Below are 14923 nucleotides of genomic sequence, written 5' to 3' on the forward strand. Positions count from 1 at the left end.
ATAAATGGAACGGGTCGACTTTAGGCTAATCTTAAGAAATGATCATTTTGCTAACGCCGACATTCTTTTATGTACCAACCATGTATAATTAGACCGGTCCCATTATTCCGTCGGTCAAAACCGTCGAAAACTTAAGGCACATCAAAACCCTAGGGCGTGTCGAAATCTTAGGGCGCGTCAAATTTTCAAGGCGCGTCGAAATTCTAGGGCGCGTCGAAATCATAGGGCGCGTCAAATTTTGAAGGCGCGTCGAAATCATAGAGCGCGTCAAATTTTGAAGGCGCGTCGAAATTCTAGGGCGCGTCGAAATAATAGGGCGCGTCAAATTTTCAAGGCGCGAAGGCGCGTTAGAAATATGAGGGCGCGTGGGCGCATAAGGCGCGTCATTTAGCAGACTCCCCCATTGGGCTTTCAATAAAATGTTTTATCCCCACTGAGGGAAAAACTTCCACCGAGGCCGTGAGACAGGGGTGTGAGAATACGGGTATGAACCGCCCTTGAGGTCTTAAGGGTGCCTTTTTGGACCTTCAAAATCCCTTTAAGGGTCGTAAAAATATAATACCCCCTATGGATTAAAAAAGTACCAAATACTACAATATTTATTCCTAATGAGACTAAATTTAAGGAAAAAAGTACCGGTAAGGGTTCCAAAATTCATAAAACTTCGATTTTTGAGCTTAAAATTTGGGTAGTGTAAACCAATTCGTCTTTTGTTTGCCATATCCTTCAGCTAAGGGTTCAATTCTGGCATATTATTTAGAGTTGAAGATGTAATCCAGAGCATTTAAATATTTGAGAAAAATAATTTCAAAAATTGTTAAAAAAATAACCGTAGAATAAACATTTGTAAATTACATGCCTTCAACAGTACGAGTTCCGCAGAAACTATCAAAGGATTTTGATGGGATTGAAAAGAAATTATTAAGTTGGCACTTTTGATACTAAGATTGGAGTCTGGACATTTTCCATACGTTCAAAATTTCACATTTTTTCAATTTTCAAAATTTAGGAAAATAATTGGCACTTTCAATGCTCCCATTAAATTAGAAGTTCACTGTAAAGGCCGGTGCAAATGAATCCAACATTTGATCCAACATTATTGTTGGATCAAATGTTGGGTTCATTTGTGCAAGTCATAAAATTGCAACTTTTTAAGAAAATTGTTGGAAATCATGTTGGATGAAGTTTGATCGCTATCAAACTTTTCATCCAACATTTTTTATGAGATTGACGTCACTTTTATGTTGGTTTCAATGTTGGATGCATTTGCGTAATCATGTCGGATGAAAATGTTTGACGTTTTTGCACAAATGACTTTTCATGCAAATTTTCGAATTTTTCCACGTGACTTTTCGTCCAACATTTTGTCTATCAATGAATTGGAAATGTTGGATTGAATGTTGGATTCATTTGCGCCGGCCTTAATATAAAAAATTGAAAACAAGCTAGGTTGATGGGTTACTGATGGACACTTGAGAATGCAAATAAACAGCTGGCAAATCACTTACCGTCTAGATGTTGGTTCAACTGTTGTACTTGTTCTTCTATCTCATGTTCTATTTTCTCCACTTCAAGTAAAAGTTTGAAACGGCCTACGATCGCCGCTTGATCCAATCCCTCGAATGAGAGTGGTGGTAATTTACCGAACGTAGCCAAAGGTCTATATTCATTGTCGCTATTATTATTTTCAGTTTTCATTTCATTTTCAAGAGTCTGATGCGAGTCTTCGTTCTCGGTTTTGATTTTTAATTCGTCGGTATTACTAACGAGTGTTGCCGATGACTCGTCGCCTTGTTCGTCGGCCGTTTCCGTATCCGCTTCTGATTGGTCGTTCAAATCCGCAGTACACACTGATTGGCTGAGACCAACGGTACTACGATCTGATTGGCTGTTCGTATCGGTACTGTGATTTGATTCGTCCATTTCAATATCTTGAATACGTGTTTGGTCAGAATTCTTCTTAGTTCCAATTTCACTTAAAGTCTCTATGCGTCCACTTTGACCCTTTTCAGACTCGATAGTTTGCAAGGAATCTTCTGATTCTACGATTTTGTTATCTCCACAAGGTAAGACTTCATTTCTATCAGTAGATAATATAGTTAATGTTTCCTTATCTCCTGAATCCAGAGTTGCGGTAACTCCCAAATTCTGAGCCACATTATCTCCTGAAGGTTGAATCGCCTTATCTCCTCCCGCTTCCTGGGATCCACTACGTTGAATCTGAGATGTGCTGACACATGGAGGAGTCTGGTTTTCAACAGTTTTGTATTGTTCATTAGAAGAATCCATTTCTCGGAGAAGTTTCACTAATTGTTCGTTATCCAGATGATTGTATGATTTGTCAGCATCCTCAAAAGCGTTGTTTGAACTGTGAAAAAAGAGAGAATGGGAAATCACTGTAGGTTGTTTAATAGCTAAAAAGTATTTGAAGTTTAGTCATCCTTAAAATGGTGGTTCGGGAGACACGCTTTAAAAGTAAGCAATAACCATTATTATTGCTTATTATATTAGTTTGAGTAAAGAAAACGATTTAAATTTCAAACTCAAAGTTTCATGCCATCCAGGTTGGCAATCTTCAGTGAAAATTGCTTATTGTGATTATACGATTGATCAGAGTCCTCCAGACATGATATGTACGGAAATTTCAAAATCAATTGCCGTATAGGTAGAACTACGCTTACGTTATTTGTTTGTACCCAGTATCAAAATTCATTGCCGTAGAAGGTCTGTTGTCATTTGAGATTTTTCAAACCGACCGCTGCGACGAAGTGCGGATGTGATAGGGGAGACGACGAGAGTTGTGTTGTTATTTATAAATCATACTTCATCGCAGAGGTCTCCGTACGGGAATGCGCACAGAGTGTACTACGCTTACATTAAACGTGAGATACCCTCTGGTAGAACAGAGACGGAGGAAGAGGTAACCAGAGAATCACAAGTAGAGAGGGATGGAAACAAAATGTCTTTTACAATGAAGAGTAAGCAAGAAGAAGGGCTTTTAAATCAAAGACAGAGGTAAGGACTTTAAAGAAAATTTGCTGTATAAATTTGTAACAAATCTTGCGGAAGGTAATCTAAGAAGAAAGTCCTAGGCAGTCTGAGGAAAGGTTTTTGCTGAGAAGTTTGTTTTGAGTCAACTTTTTGCAAGGATTTCAAGCATAGTGTACCTGTATTTCCTATTTCCAGGGGTTAAAATAAAAAGGTTCTCTTATCTTCCAAAGGGGCTGATTTCTCCAGGGGTTATTTGCTTATTTTAAAGTAATTTTTTTACTTGAAAAGGTTAGTCCACCCCTCGCCTGTATGAATATTAAAGGAACAGCCTCTTAATGATCTAGCTATCCAATAAACAGCAAACAAACTTCCGAAGGTCTCAGCGAAAATTGCCGTATACTAGCATAAAAACGATCTCAGATGTTTTTCATAATTCTATTTAAGGTTTAAAGGCAGGGTTTCACCTAAAATTTTGAAACTCCAGAAATCAATAAATAGTGAGAGTACATCTTCTTCATAAAAGCATCTTCTTCTTGATTGACTTGTCCTTATTTACAATGCCTTACAAAAAAATGAAAATATTAATATAATATTAAATCACATACTACGAAAATCTGCTAAAATGGCTAAACATTATCTACATTAAAGGAAGAATTTTTGGCGGGAATTTAATTTGGTGGACTATGAGTTTCAAGGTTCAAAATCAGTGTGAAAATGTTGACCTAATTAGTAGTGAAAAATCGAACAAAATATAAGAAAACTTAAATTTGGCGGGAACTTAATTTGGCGGATGGTGGAAAATATAAATTTTGGCGGGAACTTAATTTCGGCAAAATCCGCCAAATTTTCTTCACACCAAAATTTCTTACTTTAAGATATTAAAAATCGCTACTTTAAAAATGCTTCATAAAAGGAGGGAAAATGCTCCTTTTTTTAGATATTTAAAAGTAATATTTAAACAATAAACAAACTTAAACATACTATCTTCAATTTTCGATGTGCCCGGAGAAGGTTAACTGGCTTTCCTAATGACAATAACAAGGTGTACAGAATTAGAGTCTGAAAAAATAAGAGCACGTTGCAATATCCCATATCGATTCTTAAGGATTACTTAGCCTCAACCAAAGCTGATCTTTATGAAAGTAATTTATCTTCTTGTATTAGTAAAATTACCTTATCGAGGAAAACTTCGTCGAGGAAAATTTTCGTCGGGGAAAAATGTTGCTGGTAGTTGGTAAACGCATTAAGGCAAAATCATCCATTCTGCGCATACAACGCTCTTCTCTAAAAGGATATGGCGAATGTGACGATCTGACCTATTTGTTCAACAAATTCAATCAAAAACGCGTTGCGTTTTGCTTTAAAATGAAAGTGAAAGTGACCGCGTTCTTATTATTATGTTTTTAATAGGCACTTTATTTTGGTGCGATTGTTTCAATTTTGCAAATCACCGCACTTCAAATCTCATTTAATATTCATCCCAAATATGGATGAAAAAGATAAAAGCGATGCCCCAACCTCTTACGGAGCAATGACCTTTAGAGCATAAATACGTGTCATGCGCAAAGTATCAGAATCTACTCGGAAATTACTTTGATGTACTCGTGCGTTCAAACAAACATGAAAAAGTTCTCTGGCACCCAAATGAAGAAATTTTCATCCGACACGCTAAAGCTCTCATGGGCATTTTAAACATCTGGTAGGTTTAGATTACCGAATTTCGCAAGACCGCGTCAAGGATTTTGCAGCGGGAGCCCTGGTAACCCAGTCCTCGCTTTTAGCATTTGGTAGGTTCAACCGGAATACTTTAGGTTTGCGCGCAAAGGTAGTTGAACCCGACGGGGGATGCGGCACTTGAAAGGCCAACTATCATCTCTCTCCAATAGGAAATTGGACCGCTCTTTTAGAGCTTAAGCGTGGGCGGCCGCCAACCACCATCGGAATTACCAGATAAATTGTAAAGGTTCCGTGAATTAAGGAATCTTTTTGAGCTACTTCAAGACTGCACAAAAGTTGAACGAAAAAAAAAAGAAATCTAGATCTCAAAATATTTCTTGAGCTACTTCAAGACTGCAGAGAAGTTGAACGAGAAAAATATGAAATCCAATCTTTGAAATTTTTCCTGAGCAACTTCAAGACTGTACCAAAGTTAAAGTGAAATTAAAATCAGTCCTCTGCATGATGGAACATCATAATACTGGCATCAAACTTCTCAAGAACCCTGTTCGGTAAGAATCTTTGAGGAACACGCGCGTTTGGAAACAACCAATATTCACCAAGACACGCATCAGGGTGTTTCCCTCTCCATCCAGCGTACCCTTCACCATTGAACCCCAACTTTGAACATTCGACATCTGCAGGATCACGATCAATAGTAATAAATTCTCTTTGCTCGTTTAAGTGGAGACTAAGCCACCCTGCAATGGAATCTTGCGGTTTTGCAGGGTCACTGATCACGGCTTCGTAGTTGTATTTGTCACCTTTCGTCTTGAATTTTTCATACTTCTCACCTGAAAGAAATGAAAAAGATATACTGTTGCCACTCCCTAATTCGATCTTCGAATTAAAGAGCGTTTTTATACCACTTTCCAACTAAGGGGACCAATGTTTTAGTTCGAATTATAGAAAGATTCGAATTACAGCGGGTTCGAATTAGGGAGAGATTACTATAAACCTTATCCGACCTTTTATATACAAGCCTTTACACAATATTTTTGGGGGTCAAAAGTCAAAATATAGAAATCATTAAAAAATGACATATCTCCTCGTACGGATGGTTTTTGTTATAATCAACCAGATTAATTTCAATCACCCTTATTTAAAAGTTGGATATGGCATTGGTTAATTTTGAAACATATTCAATTGACATCGGTTGAAAGAAAACGAAAAACGAAAAATAAATGAAAATACTGCAGGTTGGTCTTTAGTTCTGAAGTTTTTCCAAGCTTCAAATCAAATTAAAAACCTTTTCATGAGTGATGTTTTGTTGTTATAAAAATTACAATGGCAAGTCTATTCCTTAATGTTTATAACGTCAACAGCGTTAACCATGAAAAGTTTAAAAAATTGAATTTCGCTTTCTCAACTTTTAACTAACATTTTGATGTGTCATTTATAGAATTTGTGTTATGCTTCGATGAACCTGGATGAACAAACAAGTTTCTTTCAGAGAGTGCACATAAACGACCTCATAGGAATCGATAAAATCTAATGTTAAATTGTTTTAATATAAGCGTTATGGACATGTTTTTTTTTGCCTGTACCAAAATCAGGTTTTCGAAAATCGTGAAAATCACTTTATTTTAATTATTTCGTCATTCGCATGATGAATTTTCCCAAAATTTTGATATGTATTGAAATTTGCGAAGGGCTTTAAAATGAGCTATTTGAAATTTAAAAATTCGGAGTATTTCAGGATTAATTAATCATGGAGTGTTTTGGATCATATCTCACTCAATGACTCATTATTCGGTCCTGAGGAGCTTTCTATGCATTCCTGAGGTAGCCTAAAATCATAAAATAGCCTGAGGAGTAATTTTTTCAAAGGTCGGAGTGAGTTATGATCAAAACAAACAAAGGACTTTTTTAATCATTTTTCACTCATTTTAACAATTCCCGTTTTCTTTAGTTCGTTCCTTTCTTATCAACTAAACAAAAATCTCAAATCACTTCCCCGATAGATAGACTTGTCAGGAAAATATATACGATTAGAATTAGCACTTAGATTTCAAAAATGATCAATTTGATCCCATTTTCCTCCGGTTTTTTTCCAAAAAAAAGAGGTCGATGTGAAAATTCAATCCTTTAGCTACACCCTGATATAAGTTTCGTATATAAATTGGACAAGACAAAGGCCAAATATAGAGCCGACTTTATAAATCCGAAATAGACTATGATTTTTTTCATCCTGAAATACTCCAGATTCAACAAGCGATATCTTAAGTTCCATAAAAGCTATTAATATTGGACAAAAAGTATCGGACAGAGCTACTAATCTATTTTCTTACTTTTGAATAACGATAAAAAAGGGTTCAGCTGTCTCTGTTAGTGCCGATTTGAACCGGGTTGGTTGAAAATCGGCATTTTGGTACAGTAAAAAAAAACATGTCCTTATACGTTTTTGTGGTGCACCCGGTATATAATAGAAAAGCTTGTAAAACTTCCTACCCGACCATTCTGTTCCTTTACGAACCAAAACCATCAGCCTGTTGACTTTCCCTCCTCCCAACATGTTGCTCATCCATCGGTTACCGAGATAGAAATCTCCAACACTGTCAGAAAACCCTAAACGCAATCAAAATATTACTCTCTTATGATAATGTTATACAGTTGACGCTCTCTAATTCAACGTTCTACTATTCGATATGCTCCCTTATTCGATAATATTTAAAGTCCCCGTCAACAAGAAACTCTCATAAACGACGCTCTACAATCCGATACGCTCCCTTATTCGATAATATTTAAAGTCCCCGTCAACAAGAAACTCTCATAAACGACGCTCAACTATTCGATATGCTCCCTTATTCGATAAATTTTAAAGTCCCCGTCAACAAGAAACTCTCATAAACGACGTTCTACTATTCGATAGGCTCCCTTATTCGATAATATTTAAAGTCCCCGTCAACAAGAAACTCTCATAAACGACGCTCTACTATTCGATATGCTCCCTTATTCGATAATATTTAAAGTCCCCGTCAACAAGAAACTCTCATAAACGACGCTCTACAATCCGATACGCTCCCTTATTCGATAATATTTAAAGTCCCCGTCAACAAGAAACTCTCATAAACGACGCTCAACTATTCGATATGCTCCCTTATTCGATAAATTTTAAAGTCCCCGTCAACAAGAAACTCTCATAAACGACGTTCTACTATTCGATAGGCTCCCTTATTCGATAATATTTAAAGTCCCCGTCAACAAGAAACTCTCATAAACGACGCTCTACTATTCGATATGCTCCCTTATTCGATAATATTTAAAGTCCCCGTCAACAAGAAACTCTCATAAACGACGCTCTACTATTCGATATGCTCCCTTATTCGATAAAATTTAAAGTCCCCGTCAACAAGAAACTCTCATAAACGACGCACCCTTATTCGATAAGCTCCTTTATTCGATGAAAATCCAATTCCTCTTGAAAACCGAATTACTCTCGGGTACCTAATAGCCGTCCCCCCCGCTAATTAATTTTTCGAAAATTTTCCACCCAGGACATTCTTATTCCAACCCCCCCGCTTATTAATTTTTGGGAAAATGTTTTTGAAAGATCCCTTTTTTGTCTTAATTCTGCTGTATTAGCCTCCTTTTCAAACATTTTCCACCCAGGACATTTTTATTCCAACCCCCCCGCTTATTAAATTTTGAGATTTTTTCCAACCCCCCTGCTTATTCCAACCCCCCCGGCTATTAGGTACCCGAGAGTAGAGAGCGTCAACCGCAGTTTGAACGCAAATAAATTGAATTTACACGGAATTCAAGTTATAGAAAATTTATTAACTTAGGGAGTCTTCAACTTTGAATACGTTTTGGAAGTAGTACGATAGATGAGATACAGTACGCAGTAGTTTCGTTATGCAAACGTCATGATTATCACTTCTCTCATTTGACCGAAAATCAATCCCACAATCCTTTTCGTCTTAATTCAGAAGATTCGAAAGTCGTGAAAGTTATTACTTTTTCTTTGTAATTGAGTGTTATTCGCGTGCAAGCATAATTAACGCAAAGGTTGATGGGATTGGATTTCAGTCAAAAAGAAAAATCGATGTCTATTTTCAGATTCGCCACGGTATGCTATTAAAGAGAAAATAACTTAGGAAATCTTGTTTGGATACACCTAATAACCCTAAACGGCAAGATCGATTTTTGTGTTTTCGATACCGTCATCAAAAGAATTTTCCTTGTAAATTCATTGCTATTCTCGAAAGCTGACCGCAACGCTATGGGTTGGTAAGTGTATCAGCATATTAGATTCATATAACAGACGTTCCGACGACCATAACAGGCTAGATCATAAAATAGGGAAGAAACCAAACGACCTAGTCAATCCTTCCATGAAAGGAAAAACACTTTTGACGTCAGAGGCAAACTTCAATCATATTTGAGCCATTGTAGCAATTTTGGCTCAAAGTTCAAGATTAAAGTGATTAGGAAAATTGCAATCAAAAAGTTTAAAAATGTTTTAAATGTTCTTAAGTTTTGTAAGTTCTACTCGTAACAGACCTCCCAACAAAATCGTTCATTCGTTCCCTTACCTGTTTTAAATTGAGCCCATGTCTTCTTATTGAAAGGGTACTGTTGAGGGTTCATTCGTTTCTGAAAAATTGTCCATGCTTTTCCGAGAATGTTGGCGCAACGTACATTCAATATTTGACCTACGAAAAAATGACTTTGTACAACAAATAAATTAAGAGACTATTTAACGCTTTTTCCTCTCCTCCTTTGTTATTGACACTCGTTAAAAATATTCTTCGTAGTAATAAGTCTTCACGTCCTAGGTGTACAAACTTTCGCGAACAGAAACTTTTTGGAAAAGTTGAAACGTTTGGTTTAATGAAAGAAATGAAAGAAAGGTTTTGCTCGTTTTCGCAAAAAGTCAATATCTTTAAAAATTCTTTTTAGTGCCATTCGCGAACGTTTATGTTCGCGAAAAATTCTTGGCAAAATAGAAAATCTGTTAAACTTCTAATGATGAAAAGGTGTCTTAATCCGCAAAAAAAGTATATGCTCACCAAAAATGTTTTTTTTCCTTGAATTTGCTAGAGTTTATGTTGTAAATTTCACGATTTTTCAGCCTCGCGAAATTTTGTACGCCTAAAGCAGTTCATTTTTGTAAGAATTTAAATCTTCGAGAAAATAGTCCCATTAATATAGTCACATTATTGGCCCAAATTCTGAATGAAGGAGAATGCAACTAACCTCCAGCTTCGTGTAGTCGAATTTGAAAATCACCTTCACCAAGAGACGATCCAAGGTCTTCAGATGTCGTTTTGGGTGACAACAAACCTTGCTTCACAACATCATCACAAGATGTCAACTCGAAACAAAATTGTGTTGTTCCATCACTGGAAATTTTGTAATCACCAACAGATCTTGCGCCGGCCTCCCACCAGCCCTCACAACTTGTGACTTGATACATCTTAGAGTAATATTGCACTCTCGGGATCAACTTCAATTTCTCTCCTTCCGCTTTTAAGACTTGATAATTTTTACTGTAAAAACGGCATTCGTAGATATCACGACTCGGCTGCCATATTTGATCGTACGATTTACACGACTCGTTAGCTCTACACATTTCCTGACAACATGTATCGTAATCCACTTCTAAATGGTATTCGGCCTCCCATGATGTCGGGCGGCCAAGCAATGCGATTATTGAATAATGCGTGGCTTCAAGTATGAACAGATGAAGCGCCAAAGTGAACGAAAATAAGACAATGGTGAACGGGCTCATCTTATTGTGGTCACAAGAAAACAATCCAAATCACGGATATATTATACACCACCATAAACCAAATATTCCAATGTTCAAAAAAATTCTTGAGAAATCAAACTTTAGTAAATAGACCCCGCGCTGTTAATTCACTAAACAACCAGTTTCAGCTTCGTACTCGGAAAGAGGTTACTCTGTTTGTTAAAAATGTCATGATGAATATTTATTGATTGATTCAAATTAAAATTCAGTTTGGAATTTCGAAAATTTCGTTGAATCGAGTATCGACACATATAATCTTGAATTAGAATCCATGTTAACGAATGTATTGTCAAAATTCTAATATTTAAGCATAAATTCCTTAAAATGTCGTAAACATCTGCTTGAGAATTTTAATTATTGAAAAATGTCTGAAATAGGACAAAATGATTCGAAAATCTATTTTAGCATCAGAAAATGTAAGCAACTAAGCAAGTCACGGTTGGGATTGTGAATATTTAGAGACCCAGATATTGAAGATCTACATTAAAAGAACTTTCAAAACACATTCCATGAAGGCCGATAGAAAAAATACCGTGATCCGATTCTCATAAATATTGGTTAACGGGAAAGCTTTTCGCGAAGTTTTTGTATTTGTAATTTCAGCAACCAAAACTTGAGAAATTGAAGTAAAGTGAAAAAAATCATGCAAAAATCGGTTTTCAAATTTTTACAGGAGCGGGATTTTCGCGCAAAATATATAAAACCGCACAAAACAATCGACAAATTAAAAAAACCAATGCACCGAGACCACTTCAACTGAAAAAGTGAGCTGTTTCAATGCAGAAACCTTATTCAGGCGAGCAGGTTTGCAAAAGATAAAAAACTGAAGCATACCTGAAAGTCAAAAACCGTTTCCGTATGTTCTGCATAAGATCTCTGATGTTGTATAAATCTGTAACCATGGCATTAGATGCTACCATTATGCTGCTTAGCAACTCCTCATCTTCTTTATCGACATGGCGGACTGACATTAATGATTCTTTCAAAGCTGAGTCTGCCATCTTAGATTCACCGAACGGGTCATTAACAGGTGGTATTTTACCGAACCGTTGAAAAGTATAATCATTCTATAAAAAAACGTTAACATTAAATATACTTCTAAAAAAGGTCTACAGTATTTAAAAACTAATTTTGCACTTGCAAAAGATAGGTTGAGATGTATTATTTCTGCTTTAAAATCTTTGAAATATTTTCCCTACATATTTTAATTTTAGTAAAATTTTAAAACTTAATTACCTTGTACTTGAAGGCAGGCCGGAGAGCTGAAGAAAAAAACAAGTGAAAAACAATGAGTAAGTAAGCGCATACAATTATAGAAGTAGAACCTTCAATTAACGGAAACTCTAAAAAACAAACACTTTTGATAACAGACAAAAAATCACCGGCCGTTTTCTAGTCACATTCTTGTAAAAAATTTCCAATAAGTGGACACTCCTATAGCGGACAAATTCGAAAACATTATGTCCCAGAGAGCATAGTTCGGACCCCCCTTTCTTAAGGGGGGGGGGGATGACACCTTCCAAAAAAGTGAATAAGGGGGGGGTGTGGTACAGAAATTTTCATTAAAAAAGGGGGACAGCAAGAAGGGGGATCGTTTAAGAAGGGGGGACTTACATTATATTGTAGATTATTTTCCAGCACTGTTATAAAATTTGGTCTGCATGAAAGGAAGTTTTTCTGTTTGAGTAGTCAGAGTCAACAAGAAGCAAAAAAGAAGAAGAAGAAAGGGATTATCGGATCGCACTATACACTATATATGGGGATAGACATTTTAAAGGTTGGGGGAGGGATGCCAAGAAGGGGGGATCATTTAACAAGGGGGGTCAGACCCCTTTCCGCAGTATGGAGAGACAGTAAGTGATGAGCTGAATCAAAGTGCGTTTCTTATTAACAAGGGTATCGAAAGAAATGCTACATGGAGAGACTCCAGTGATGGAAGTGATGCTTTACCTTTAGGGTTTGAACACACGTGACATAAGTAGAACAATGGGACGTTCTTTTGTGTAAGGTACCCAACACACTCGCCATGTTGCCATGTAAAGCATTGTTCACACTACATAAGAAAAAAGATTAGACGATGAATGATTTTTACAGAATCTTATATAAAACATTCACTATAAGTGTGCAATATGTAGAAACCACTCTCGAGGGAATTACTCTAATTCTGTTGACATGGTTTTCACGTGGCAGCAAGAAGACTGCACACTAAAATCGAATGGTCATTTGATAGTGCTACTCTATCACGATGCAAAATAATGCGCCACAAACAATTGACATGACGGGAAACGAGACAGGAGAATGGTTTAATTGATCAAATTGATGGCACCGCACTATGGTCTACTCATTAAAGATTATTTTGCTTCTTTCCCGGACATAATAGCTCTATCTAGTGTGTTATAGGTATACAAAAAGTGTAATATATAGGATCTGTGGTGAATTTGAGTTAAGATATCTAGAAAACTTCAGATTCCAACCTTAGCTCTAGTTAAGACAGCTGACTTTCTGCCCTGAATATTCGAACTGTTCGAGTAGGCATAAAAGTAGACGAAGTAGAAAGTTGGCAGGTTAAAAATCATTGCTTGAAATAGATTGAAAGGACTTTTTGTATCGACGTCAAATAAAGCATCGCGTTGACTTTAGACTGCCGAATTTAATTCAATATTAAAATTGACAGGGTGAGAAGTGGGCACCTGTAGCTCTAACTCAGGGCTTAGTTTAAAAACTCAAAAATAGAGAGAGCATTTTATGGTCCTGAGAGGTACAATTGATTCAGTCATTAGATGTTGTCAATAAATCCCATTTAAGGGTCACGAGTTGAAGTGACTTACTTGTATCATGAATCCAGTGTCACACTCGTCCTGACAGATGCATTTCACACAGTCATCAAATGTTATGAATTCACTTTCACTTTCGCTTTCGTCATCACTTTGATCCGTTATGTCAATATGAGATGACGTACCGCTGATATCCTGGAATAAAAAATCGTAACATATCTCTTACTAAAACATATTCTTTTTTATGATATCGAAAGGCGATGCATCTTCATGCTGACTTATAAGCAGAATCAACAAGAATTTCTTTAAATTTGTGCTCTCGTGGCGTTGAAATGGGAGAAAGTTTTGTGTAAGAAAATGCTGTGGTACGTCAAATGTTGTCCTTTTATGATAATGGAATCTCCAAATAGATGAAGAACAGTTTGCAAGTATTCAATTTCAAATAAAAAATATCCTTAATGCTGCTAGATCAGAATCCCCTTTTCTTGAGAAGGATTTTGAAGCTTCTTCCTCCCTAGCTGAAGTAAAACAATACGCCATCTTTAATAAATAGACTACTTTTCGTTGCCGGCAATTTGATCGCACCATGCAGGTTGTTTGTTTTGATTGAACGAATTGCCGATAACACAACGTGGTCTGCCAGCAAAGATGGCGCATCATTTTGCTTGAAAGTCCATGGCTTGGGAAAAACAGAGTAGCTACATTAGAGTTCTATATTATAAGTCATTTGTTTCTATTTCATGAAGTTTGGGGACACCACCTTTACTTACTTCTTGCTTATGTGTAGAATGTTCGCCACTGGGTGTGGTCGGTAAACTTAAAGATGAATTGTGATGATAATGATGATGATGATGGTTTGAATCCGTTGATGACACCGATACTAGAAAAGTGAAAGAAAAAGAATTCATAATGCTGCTTTTACAAATTTTAGATGAGACTCAGCTTTTCTTGCTTTTTTGGCATTTTGAGCCTTAAATTAGTCTATCCTGTTCTTTTATATAAATAGGGTGAAATTGCGTCCATTATTGGGGTAAGTACTCTTAGGTGCCAAATAAACGGGGGGGGGGGGGTTCGAATAAACGGGGGGGTTGGAAAATTTTCGAAATTTTAATAAACGGGGGGGACCTAATTGCCGGGGGGGTTGGAAATTGTACTTCTGAAAACCCAAAAATAAGGTAAATATAGGCTAAAATCAGGCTTTTTGGAGCAAAATAAGGGGACTTCTTTTTGCCAACTGAAAATATTCTTAAAAATCAATAAACGGGGGGGTCCTAATAAGGTCCGGGGGGGTTGGAAAATTTTCGAAAAATTAACAAGCGGGGGGGCCCGTTTATTTGGCACCTAAGAGTAGAAGCTCCGTTAAACGTTTAGTAAAACGAAGAGGGTACAAACAACTTAAACGAATGAAAACGCCTTGTATGAGTGAAGTCACACCTCAGCGAAAAACAGAACATGCTGGGAGCACTGACCTTTATATACCCTGGACAAAGCTTCTCAATCCCAGCCAAGCAAAATCTTTGATCGGAGAAAATTGGTACCCTAATGTCGGCACTACTCGATAGCGGTGTAAATGCATCGAGAGCGCTAGGTCTACTTTTTCTCAAATTCTTTTGATGATGTAGCGGCGTTAGACGTTAATTTTAACATTGCAATGGCTTCTCCTTGGGTACCAATTCTAAAAAAA

General features: G+C 36.7%; 2 protein-coding genes across 2 annotated transcripts in view; both read right to left on the bottom strand.

The window, feature by feature from the left end:
• The window catches only part of LOC136819637 (serine-rich adhesin for platelets-like), a 28645-nt gene that overhangs the window by 1404 nt on the left and 12318 nt on the right, over nucleotides 1–14923 (bottom strand). Inside the window, exons 12-17 of the mRNA XM_067075876.1 lie at nucleotides 14010–14119; nucleotides 13294–13434; nucleotides 12416–12518; nucleotides 11702–11727; nucleotides 11300–11532; nucleotides 1509–2368 (exon numbers count right to left, since the gene is read on the bottom strand). Of these exons, the coding sequence (XP_066931977.1) occupies nucleotides 1509–2368; nucleotides 11300–11532; nucleotides 11702–11727; nucleotides 12416–12518; nucleotides 13294–13434; nucleotides 14010–14119 (1473 nt within the window). The remainder of the gene's footprint in view (nucleotides 1–1508; nucleotides 2369–11299; nucleotides 11533–11701; nucleotides 11728–12415; nucleotides 12519–13293; nucleotides 13435–14009; nucleotides 14120–14923) is intronic.
• On the bottom strand, nucleotides 3617–10852 carry LOC136819564 (uncharacterized). The gene is made up of 4 exons (XM_067075799.1): nucleotides 9910–10852; nucleotides 9246–9365; nucleotides 7159–7275; nucleotides 3617–5501 (listed from the first exon to the last, which is right to left on the bottom strand). The coding sequence occupies exons 1-4, from the start codon at nucleotides 10442–10444 to the stop codon at nucleotides 5158–5160; spliced, it is 1116 nt and encodes a 371-aa protein (XP_066931900.1). The 5' UTR covers nucleotides 10445–10852; the 3' UTR covers nucleotides 3617–5157.

The sequence above is a fragment of the Clytia hemisphaerica genome, unplaced genomic scaffold, assembly GCF_902728285.1.
Source record: "Clytia hemisphaerica strain Z4C2 unplaced genomic scaffold, Clytia hemisphaerica genome assembly, whole genome shotgun sequence".
In the NCBI taxonomy this organism is placed as follows: domain Eukaryota; kingdom Metazoa; phylum Cnidaria; class Hydrozoa; order Leptothecata; family Clytiidae; genus Clytia; species Clytia hemisphaerica.